The 12,332-nt window shown below is 43.8% G+C and overlaps 1 protein-coding gene across 1 annotated transcript in view; it reads left to right on the top strand.

Moving 5' to 3' along the window:
- The window catches only part of fbn2b (fibrillin 2b), a 196,345-nt gene that overhangs the window by 41,997 nt on the left and 142,016 nt on the right, over positions 1-12,332 (top strand). Inside the window, exons 6-7 of the mRNA XM_067968183.1 lie at positions 10,377-10,574; positions 11,632-11,757. Coding sequence (XP_067824284.1) covers positions 10,377-10,574; positions 11,632-11,757 — 324 coding nt within the window. The remainder of the gene's footprint in view (positions 1-10,376; positions 10,575-11,631; positions 11,758-12,332) is intronic.

Raw genomic sequence — 12,332 nt, 5'->3', positions numbered from 1 at the left:
GAGAAGGAGGTTGGAAAGAACAAGAGGGAAGATGAGATAAATCAGGAAGTAATAGTTAGTTGACACCAAGCTTCGATTTTGAAAGTCTGTAGATTGTCAGAGGAAGAGAAAACTATTGAAGGTGAGGAGTTCCCAGGGCAGAAATTGTGAGACTGGATTGTAAAATAACCCCACAGTCTGATTACAGTCTTGGATTGTAAAATAATCCCGCAGTCTGATTACAGTCCTGGATTGTAAAATAATCCCGCAGTCTGATTACAGTCCTGGATTGTAAAATAACCCCACAGTCTGATTACAGTCCTGGATTGTAAAATAATCCCGCTGTCTGATTGCAGTCCTGGATTGTAAGATAATCCCGCAGTCTGATTACAGTCCTGGATTGTAAAATAACCCAAGTCTGATTACAGTCCTGGATTATAAAATAACCCAAGTCTGATTACAGTCCTGGATTGTAAGATAACCCCAGAGTCTGATCTTGTGCTGTCAATTTTTCTATTCCCTATTTGATTGTGCATGGATTTTAAAATTCTGTTTTAGGCTGACCATCTCTCTGTGCCAGGCATCAGTAACTCCTCGATGTGTTGCGAGATTCACAAAAGGGCATTAATGTCTTGAGATATTTACAGAGTTCTTTGAGGAGGTGACAGTTACGGTGGATGAGGGAAATGCAATGGATGAGGTTTACATGAACTTTCAGAAGGTCTTTGTCAACGTACCACATCGGAGATTATTGGAGAACGTTAAGCGGTAGGGAATTAAGGGGAGGGTGGCAAATTGAAGGGAGGAAACAGAGAGTAGGAGTTAAGGGCAGTTTCTCAGAGAGGTTGGAAGTGGGTAGCAGTGTCCCACAGGGTTCTGTTCTGGGACTGCTTCTGATCATTGTCTACATCAATGACTTTAGTATGGGGCCAGAGGAAGGAGTGTCCAAATTTGCAGATGATACTAAATAGGGGGGCATGGTAAATAATTCTGAGGAATAAAGGAAGCTGGAAGAGGATATTGATAAAATGGTGGAACGGGAAAAAACATGGCAGATAGTATTCAATGTCAGTAAATGTGAGGTGGTACATTTTGGTTAAAAAAAAAGTAATAATTATACTTTTGAATGAAGGAAAACTGGATGATGTGGAAAAGCAGAGGATTTGGAGGTTCAGGTTCACAGGACATTGAAGCAGCACCTCAAGTGATTAAAGCCATTACTAAAAGCTAACAGAATACCGTTACTTTTAAGAATAGGTTAAATACACGGGCCTGGAGTTTCCTCTGCATTTGCTCCTAGCTACACACGGAATCTGAGCGCAAACCAATTACGTGGCTTAAAAGATTGCAGAATTTTGGGCCTAAGTGAGTTATCCGCGTAACTACAATACATCCAAGTCTCCTCGATCTTTTACACCTGGCCATCAAACACACGGTTCAAACAAATCTCCGCCCACAAAACTGGCCACGCCCCCCCGACTCGCAAATGTGAGTATCCTCCAATTGTGCTTGTTCAGGGGTGTCTCTCAACACTACGACCAGATTTTCGGGCACAGCAGGAAACAAAATGAGGTACCACAGAACAATTTTTAGGAACAGGAAAAGTACATTAGACCCAAGAAACCCACTTCGCCGATTGCAGGTTTTTAAACATGCTGTGCCTGATGTGCATGAATGATGGTGCAATGAGTTGAAACTTAAGACTCAAAGAAGAAATCTACTGGTGTGGGATCGGTGTTTCCTTGGGCCCCAATTGTTTACGCTGATTTGTGCCCATTTTAAGTTCGGGCGTATTCTCATGAGATTGGGGGATACATGGATGTTTTTTAACATCGACAAAATGGGCGCAATTTCGGTTGCAACTTCTGGATTGCGTCCATGGAGAAACCTCTAGGCCATGGTTGAAGGAAAAGAGAGTAAAGAGATATGGGAACAGGGTGGGCACATGAGGTTAGCACTACTGCTCAAGTGGAGGATAAACACCAGCACAGACTAGTTGGGCCCAACGGCCTCTTTCCGTGTTGTCATTTCAATGTAATTCCACGAGTCTGTTTCTGAACCCCAATCTATTTGCATCACAGCTTTAATACAATCTGTACAGGTTTATCCTGGAACTGCAAATGAGAAATTGGCAGGTGTTTCCTAACAGATGTCACTCAATAGCCCAGAATTATTGTGACTCAAACCGACCCTGATAGTAACAGCACTACACATAGAGAGTAGTAGATAAAGAGGCATCATTACAAAACAGTTATTTAATCCAACATTTCAATGATATGATAAACGGCCAGAAAATAGTTGAATTTTGCAAACATTATTTAAATGTTATTTGCTGTAATGTAAAAGTGGTGTAGGGCAGTGTTTGCCATTTGGAGCCCGTTTTGTATTTCCATTTACGCGCTGTCTGCACTGTAATGAACTGTACAATATACATTACCACTTAACAGTGAAATACCCCAGCAGTATAATGAACTGCACAATATACCCCTGCATGGTAATATACTACAATACACCTAACAATGAAATACTGGAAACTATTGTACTACAATATATATCTCCATCTAACAGTGAAATTCCTTAGCACAGTAATATGCTGTACAACAGTGTTGTCCAGTAGAAATCGTAGCCTAGTCACAGGCATGCCTACGACAACACCGTTTTAGCCACATGCACTCATTTTAGTCAAACGTCTTCCTTACACACAACACGGGTAAATTTACTTCACTTGTATAATTACTTAACAAATATCTACTACCATTCTGTGCGAAACTTGCAGTCTTTCCCTTTCACCAAAATTTGGAAAGGTTAAAGGACACCTGCATACACCATGTCAACATGAGTACTGAGATCACATGCCCAACAGCAGTGTCTATTACTTATTTTTTATTTACTAATCAAAAATGCAATTAACCACTTCTGGATTCCCAATTAGTCACGTGTTTAGTGGCGAACATATTGGACAACACTGCTGTACAATATATCACAGCACTGTAATGTACTGTACGATGTACATTTCCATCTACCATTGCTTCTCCCTGTCATGTAACACCAGAACATTGCAAGTACTTTTGCTACAAAGTTAGTTATTACTTGCTTCCTGTCATGTGACAGTGGATTGGTAACTGCTAAGATGGTGATCTCACCATAACAACATGAAAGGACAATTTGTGGTGGCTTTTCAAAGACTGATTTTCTACATTATATACAAACCAGATGCCTGGTAGGGAGCTAGAAGAATGCAGAACAGACCTTGTTTCTTCAATTGATTCGGATAAAATCCAAAACTGGTGAGGAATCACAGAACAATTTTTAGGAACAGGAAAAGAACATTAGACCCAAGAAACCCACTTCTTTTTGAAAGATCTCTGGCCCCATCTTACCTAGCTTTTAACCATATTCCTTAATCTCTTCTCCCTTCAAAAATGTATCTAACTGCACTGTGTTGACAGTCTGATGTCTCTCCTGATCAGTGCACTCTCCCGTCATTCCGTTTAACACACAATGAAGCTGCTGATCAGTCAATCAGCTCAAAATATTTCCTTGAATCAAATACAACTCAATATGTGGCCTGAAAGTGCAGTTTGATTTGCTTGTCAATTTCAGACTAATTTTATAATTGTAAAATTATCATTGAACCATCATTTTAGCCGTAGGTGTGAAAGTAAATGGATTCCTGTGATGTTCAAATAACGTGTAATTAATATTTTAAAAATTGGTATATCATTCTGGAATGTTAAGCTGGAGGAAGTATTGAGCTATTTATTTTCAATGTTTCAGTGCAGTTCATTAATTCACGCCCAGATTAGTAAACAACAGTGTTCATTATTGACACAATGATAAGCATTTGAGAGTTAAGATCGTCACTTTGTCCCCCAGCTCAGATGATGATATGACACAACCAGTTTGTGTCTGATTCTCCATTTACATACAACTGGGAAGATTAACTTTCTTGGCAACAATAAGATTTGAATGATTACTTTTCACTCGTTAAAAGTACCCAGACTATTACAACTGTCAGCACCACAAAGTGAGGCAACGGAACATGGGTCAATCCAAGAAACTAACCATGGGCAATGGATCAGTAGTTCATTAAAGAGGTTATCCATAGCCAAAGGAACAGTGTAACCATGGATCAATAGACTGAGTAATCATTGGCAAAGGGACAGGGTAAACATGAGTCAATAGACCAAGACAACTATGAACTAATGGAACAAGGTATTTTGGGTCAATGGAACAGGGAAACGATATGTTACTACCACAAGATAACCATAGGTATTGGGATAGGTAAACTATAGGTCATTAGAGCAGGCTAACAATAGTTCAATGGAACAGGGTGACCATAAGTCAATGGAAGAGAGCAATCATGAGCAATTTAACCAGGGTAAGCAGGGGCAATGAACCAGAGGCATGTATCTGTGTGCTTAGCACTATACTGGGGAGTGCACTTATCAGTAGAGCCATCAGGGGAATATTCCAATGTTTCTGAATGATGGTCTCCCATAAAATTGACAATGAAGCCAGGTGAGCTAGATAAGTTTTAAAAGTGACCATATATGGAAGTAACTGATAAAAAGCAACCTATCCAAGCTCTTGGTCTCAGTGAGTTGTATTGTGTAACTAGGAATGCAACTTTCTAGTGGAAACTAATGACCAATTTCACAATGTGACTGCAGCTCAAGGCATTTAATTTTACGATATCTCCGACCTAACCAAAACTCCAAACTCTTGTCCTGATGTTAATACAGATCTGTGGACAAATGCAGCACGAACTCCTGAGAAATTACATTTTGTGTGTTCTTAATCTGAATCTCTTGCAACTTGCTTTAAAAATGATTCTGTGCTGGATAGAATAATTGAAATGAATGAAGCTGTGTCTGCAGTGCTCTGAATCAGGTGCCAACTTGCACCTCATAAAACTGATGATGGGATGGGCGTTACAGCTGAATTTGATCCTCTCCCCACCTCATCCTGTCCTTGCATCAGACACAGTTCTTGGTCCTATCACTTTCCAATGATTCCCTGCTACAAAGTACCTGTGTGTCTGCGGGCATCAGGTGTGGACCGGATTAAGCGGGAGTTGGATCAGGTGAGGCACAACAGCAACACCCACATCCCTGTCAATGAAAGATTAGCCCTTTATTGCTTTCTGTGATAGAAGTACTTGGGAAGATGGAGGCAGCAGAATGTTCGACAGAGTTTATAATCACAGATATCAACAATGACAACTTGCATTGATATAGTGCCTTTAATGAAGAAAAGTATTCCAAGGAGCTTAGAATCAGCAAAAAATAACTTTGAACTGGATTTTGGTGGAGCTGAAACAGAATGAGAAAATTGCATGAAAATTAGGGAACAAGTCCATGCCTGATTGTTTTAATTGCAACTCTGTACATCAGGAAGACAATGACAATGAAGATATTTGAAACAGTGAATTGATTCATTTGGCTTGACAGTAGAAGTTCCAATTGTCTGGAATTTAGGTTCTTAAAAGAAAGTTTATTTGCATTGCTGCAAGCAATTCCAGCATAAATCTGATGCAGTGTGTCCTTCAATCTAATCCACAAACACAGAAGCTTTAATATGAAATCTTAGAACATTATTAGTTGATAAGGAATCCATTTCTTACCAGCATTTAAACAGTTTTTGTTGAATGACGGGAATTTGTTTTAAAGTGGCACAGTTTGTGTGTTAATGTTTTTTTTGGGAGGGGAATGTCATGTCACAATGACATCACACGCTAGTCACATCATAGTGTGATTCATTGTGAAATTTCTTTGTAAATAAGAATCTGCCAGAAGTCATAAATGTCATAAAGTGCAGCCCCTTATCTGATGGTTTAGCTTCACGGAGCTTAGTGACATGACACCTGACCCACCGAGCCAAACTTGGGCAGGCCCAGCAAACCCAGCCCTGTCCTGTTAAACATGCTACTCCGTCATTCAACTTAGTATGATGGGAAAACTAACCACTGGCATTAAAAAACATCAAACCCCTTTGAATCCCTAACTAAGGACAACTTGTCTTTGTTTGATCTGCTCAACGTCACAAGTGAAGTTCAGGAAATGGAGTTTTATTGTGTTCCTGTCCACGCTCACCCTTACAATAACACATCAGCACGATAACAACTTGCATTTATATAGCGCCTTTAACATCCCAAGGCGCTTAAAGGGATATTAGGACAGGTGACCAAAATCTTGGTCAAAGAGGTTTTAAGGAGTGACTTAGAGGGGGAGAGAGAAGTAGAGATGCGGAGAGGTTTAGGGAGGTAATTCCAGAGCTTAGGGCCTAGGCAGCTGATGGCACGGCCGCCAATGGTGGATCGACAAAAATCGGGATGAAAAACAAGGGACAAAGCCCTATCCTACTGTACATGAGTGAAATAAGTGATTGTTGGGGACACTGGGAAGGCTTATCATTATTTCCTTCATTCTCTGAAAGGACACAAAGGAAGTCACCATTGTTTCTTTGTGACATTTTTGTCCATGGTGAATGGCAGAGTGAAGCTAGAGTCTGTCAGTATCTTGGGGCTGCTTTGAGTTACCACTATAAATATGTTTTCTTCAGACATTTTTTTTAAAAATGAGACGCCACACGGTGCCTTTAAGGAAACTCTGCGCTGTTGAGTCCTTCAATCAAAGGATAATGAAGGAATTTGAGTCAGGATCCCTTTAAGCAAAATAAATAAATAACTGCAGTCAAAGGTGGCTGTTCCTGAGAAAGAGTAAGACATCTGTGCATGTTGTACCCCCGCCTCTGGGGAGCGAACTTCTAGGATTCCAGACTCTTGATAAATTCCAGATGTCCCAAATCCCACACAAAGGGTCAGCAAGACTTCAGGGAATTGCATTCCAGGACCAAAATTCTCCAAAAAAGGAGTCTTCAATCGTTGACAGGTGTTAATGTGACTTTTCTCATACTTGAGTCCTCAGCATGAAGATCAGCATTAGTAGGAGAGATGTAAAAAGTGCTCCTTACTGATCAGTGAGAAGAATAGTCCTGTTATTATAGGATGGATTTCAACTGCACTTCGGTCCTCACCCCCAATACCCTCGGGATCCTCAGCCCTACCCTCATGGTCCTTATCCCTACCACCCCCAGTGTCTTCATCCCCTAACACCCTCACGGTCCTCATTCTCAACCATCATCAGGCCCTCATCTCCTTCCAACCTCGGGATCCTCAACCCCTAACGCCGTCAGATCTTCTTCCAATACCACCCTTGGGATCCTTACCACCTAATACTCTCGGGATCCTCATCTCCCAACACCCTAGTATTGCGAGTACCTTCCTGCAGTGGTCAGCACAGTTGACATCCTACTTCATCGTCTCTCTCTGTGGTCCAGCTTTGTGGCTCCACCCTCGCCTGGCTCCAATCTTAACTGCCGCAACATAGCCAGCATGTCTAGTGTAATGGCTGCCCCTCAGCAACATTGCCCAGTTGGTTGCCATATGTTGCTGATCCTACCTCTGTCAAATCCACGAACATCACTCTGCTATATGACATCAAATCGTGGTTGAGCCACGGATGCCAGGGTCCAGTTTGACCGGTGCTGGGTCCAGTTTGACCAGTGCCGGAGTCCAGTTCCACGGATGCCAGGGTCCAGTTTGACTGGTGCTGGGTCCAGTTTGACTGGTGCTGGGTCCAGTTTGACTGGTGCTGGGTCCAGTTTGACTGGTGCTGGGTCCAGTTTGACTGGTGCTGGGTCCAGTTTGACCGGTGCTGGGTCCAGTTTGACCAGTGCCGGAGTCCAGTTCCACGGATGCCAGGGTCCAGTTCCACGGATGCCAGGGTCCAGTTCCACGGATGCCAGGGTCCAGTTTGACCGGTGCTGGGTCCAGTTTGACCGGTGCTGGGTCCAGTTTGACCAGTGCCGGAGTCCAGTTCCGCGGGTGCCAGGGTCCAGTTTGACTGGTGCTGGGTCCAGTTTGACCGGTGCCGGAGTCCAGTTCCGCGGGTGGCAGGGTCCAGTTTGACCGGTGCTGGGTCCAGTTTGACCGGTGCCGGAGTCCAGTTCCACGGATGCCAGGGTCCAGTTTGACTGGTGCTGGGTCCAGTTTGACCGGTGCCGGAGTCCAGTTCCGCGGGTGGCAGGGTCCAGTTTGACTGGTGCTGGGTCCAGTTTGACCAGTGCTGGAGTCCAGTTCTACAGATGCCAGGGTCCAGTTTGACTGGTGCTGGGTCCTGTTTGACCGGTGCTGGGTCCAGTTTGACCGGTGCTGGAGTCCAGTTCCGCGGGTGCCAGGGTCCAGTTTGACCGGTGCTGGAGTTCAGTTCGACCAGTGCTGGAGTCCAGTTCCACAGGTGCTTGGTCCAGTTTGACCAGTGCTGAGTCTGGTTTTACGGGTTGACCAGGGCTGGGTCCAGTTTGACCGCTGCCAGTGCAGTTTGACGGGTTGATCGATCCGGGGTCCCGTTTCCACGGGTGCCAGGGTCCAGTTTGATGGGTTGACTGGTGCTGGGTCCGGTTCCACGGGTGCCAGGCTCCTGTTCCACGAATGCTGGGTCCAGTTCCACTCTCTAACAGGCCTGCAGTGTGGGTTCTATTAGTGCCCCTACCATGAAGCATTGAATGAAGTTGGGAATCATGACTTTCAACAGCAGCTCAGGTGCAGGTGTCTGCCCGTTGTTGTTGGGCCTGTGGAGTCATTTGTGATGTAAACAGGATTTTAGTACTTTACTGAAGGAAGTGATTCTCTCGTCTACATACGATACAAGATCCAGCAAGTGGAGATTCTGTTTTATTTACGAGGTGATAATGCTTTGCAAAACATACCATTAAACACAGAGTTCAGATGTCCTGTTGTTGATTATCCGTCCGACTCAGAGCAGCTGCTGAGCCCACGAGAGAGAGTGTGTGTGTGTGTGTGTGTGCCTATCTGTGTGCCTCTGTATATGTGTGTGTGTGTGTGTGTGCCTATCTGTGTGCCTCTGTATATGTGTGTGTGTGTGTGTGTGTGCGCGCCTATCTGTATGCCTCTGTATACGTGCGTGCGTGTGTGCCTCTGTGTGTGTGCCTCTGTCTGTGTGTATGTGTTTCTATTGAAATCATTCAAGACTTTGTTTAATTTGTTTCAGTTGCTTGGGGTATAATGGATTATCTGGGATTTTTTTCAAAAATACTTTCCAATCTCATCAAATCATGTCCCAGAGTACCAGGGATTTAGTTAATTAATTGTAAACCTGTTTGGGCTATAAAGTTTCACCTGAAATGAGTGATGTGTTTGCCACGTCTGTTTATGTATAACATTTTCACTTGAGGCGCATTAATGATTTGAAAGTTAAAGTTCATGATAAATCTGATCCAGGTGTGTGGGCTTCAAAAGATTTAATGAAGTGAAGCAATGAGATCATTTTCCCACCTATTTAATTTCCTGTCAGCATCCCAGTATGTTTTTGGAACTAATTCAACAAAACTAAAGCCTAGAAGTGACTGTGTGCGATGTTGGCGGCCAATTACTGATCGCATTCATCTGACATTCCTCTGTCCGCCATTTTAACGCAGCTATTTCTTCTGGTAAAAAAACAGACAGAGGAACATCACATAAATGTGTCAAACATTTGGCTGCTGTTATCACCGAGCCATCTCTAGGCTGGGATGGTCAGCAGGATTAAGCTACTTCTCTATCTCATCGACTGGGATTGGAAGCTTTCTTTTCTGTTTGGTTTCAAGATATAATTCTCAGTTTGGAGGAGCTGTTTAGATCCTCTAGATTTGGTAACTTTGATCTGAGAGCTTGCACACTTGCTCCAAGAGTTTGTGGGTAGTGTTGAAACTATCCTAATCCCAGCATTCTGATATAAGAATGATTCATCTGATAATAAGCACAGCTATCCCCTAGAAGGCTGTGTGTGTCACTCTATAATGAGTACAGGTGTATAAAGCATGAGGTGTCTTGTTATAGAGCATGTTTAAGGGTCTCCCTGACATAATAAATGTTTCCTGTAAGTATTCCCCCTACCCCCATGATGATACTCTGGTCTAGTCTTACCTCTCACCTTGCATTGGGAGGCCCTGGTTAATCTAAGGACGTCTCAATCTAAACAGAACATATGAGAGGTACAGCTTTAAGGGCTGATTTTCGGAGTTGCGTTACCGGTGGGGAGCTTCATCCCCTATTTGGGCACATCAGGAAATGATGGCATGCTGATTCGGTTCCAGTCCATAATAGGCACCTGCGATTTCCCAATATGTGTGGCTGGTGGTGCCAAACAGGAAAATCAGTGCTCTAGTATTTTACTGAGAAAGTATAACTGATGTTATTTACACTTTGGAGATCAGTGAGTGGCTGTAATATTCTCCATCATGGACCAATGCCATCAGTTACCCCCCCCCCACCCACCCCCGACTCCATGTTGGAAAATTGGCGTCATTTTCACCAGTTTTGTTTTCCTCTACAGATTACCGGACTGGACCGTGCTTCACTCAGGTCAATAACCAAATGTGCCAAGGGCAACTGAGTGGCATCGTCTGCACCAAAACCCTCTGCTGTGCCACCATTGGTCGAGCTTGGGGTCATCCGTGTGAGATGTGTCCTGCGCAGCCTCACCCCTGTCGCCGTGGTTTCATCCCTAACATTCGCAGCGGTGCCTGTCAAGGTGAGCGGTTTCATTATTTGTTTAAATTACTGATGCACTGGGCTGGAACTTCCTCTCCATGCAGACCCAAATTGGCCAGTGAGGTTACTGCTGTGTCTTCACCCGAACTCTGTTCTCCACCCCTTGCCCCCACCAATATGGCGGCCACTTCACCGCCTCACTGCATGTAAGTGCTGGCGGAAAGTGGGGCCTGGCAGGTCGCCCCGTTTCCCCGCCTTGCGCAGCTGATGCTAAGGGCCGCCAGGATGGATAGTGCAGAGTCTGTGTACATGAGTAATCAAAGACAGAGTAAACCAGAGTCTGTGTATATGAGTAACCAGAGACAGAGTAAACCCAAAGTCTGTGTATACGAGTAATCAAAGACAGAGTAAACCCAGAGTCTGTGTACACAGGTAATCAGAGACAGAGTAAACCCAGAGTCTGTGTACACAGGTAATCAGAGACAGAGTGAACCCAGAGTCTGTGTACACGAGTAACCAGAGACAGAGTAAACCCAGAGTCTGTGTACACAGGTAATCAGAATCAGAGTGAACCCAGAGTCTGTGTACACAGGTAATCAGAATCAGAGTAAACCCAGAGTCTGTGTACACAGGTAATCAGAATCAGAGTGAACCCAGAGTCTGTGTACACAGGTAATCAGAGACAGAGTGAACCCAGAGTCTGTGTACACGAGTAACCAGAGACAGAGTGAACCCAGAGTCTGTGTACACAGGTAATCAGAGACAGAGTGAACCCAGAGTCTGTGTACACAAGTAACCAGAGACAGAGTAAACCCAGAGTCTGTGTACACAGGTAATCAGAATCAGAGTAAACCCAGAGTCTGTGTACACAGCTAATCAGAGACAGAGTAAATGAGTCTGTGTACACAGGTAATCAGAGATGGGGTGTAGAGTAAATGCAGAGTCTGTGTCTATGGATAATCAGAGATCAGGGTGGACATGAGACATCTCTCAGTCTGTCACCGACAGGACTGTCCAGCCTCTGTTCAGACAAATGAACCTCAAAACATCCTTCTGGGTTAAACAATGACGTGAAGCTGATGTGTTTTCTTTGGCAGATGTGGACGAGTGTCAAGCGATCCCAGGCCTGTGTCAGGGAGGAAACTGCATCAACACCGTGGGATCCTACGAATGCAAATGTCCAGCTGGGCACAAACAGAGCGAGAACACCCAGAAGTGTGAAGGTGAGTCCATTTAGGTTACAATGAAAACAATTGCTTCTACATTTCTAACTCCGATTGTACAGCAGGATCTAGAAAAATCTAAATTCAAAGTGAGATTTTACATAGAGGGGACATAGATATAAGATTAAATAAAAGTGTGGGATAAAGAGATATGGGAACAGGCAGGCACATGGAATTAGGACCATGGGTTGTGTGGAGGATAAACACCAACACAGATTGGTTGGGCTGAATGACCTGCTTCTGTATTGCAATTTCTATGTAATTCTATGTAAACAGCTTACTGTCACATCCCACCCTTTCTCTCTGTAGTTGTATCTAAGCAGCCATTTATTTGTCCCTCCCTCAGCACATGTGGTTAAGGGAGTAATTTGCTGTATACCTGTTGGGTCCCTCACTCATTACCAGTTTATATCAGAAAACTGCAGGTGCACGGAGCCCATTTATACTGCAGTATTAGCACAGACTTGGTCAAGATATGGAGCAAATTTGAATACATTAGCAGTGTTTGGATAGAAGCTCAATTCAGAAAATGCACTAACAATTGTGTGAGACACCGGATCACTGATCCCGGCAAA

Source organism: Heptranchias perlo, chromosome 29 (assembly GCF_035084215.1).
Source record: "Heptranchias perlo isolate sHepPer1 chromosome 29, sHepPer1.hap1, whole genome shotgun sequence".
In the NCBI taxonomy this organism is placed as follows: Eukaryota; Metazoa; Chordata; class Chondrichthyes; order Hexanchiformes; family Hexanchidae; genus Heptranchias; species Heptranchias perlo.
Note: the sequence above shows the minus strand (reverse complement) of the source record. Positions and strands in the feature narration are given on the sequence as shown.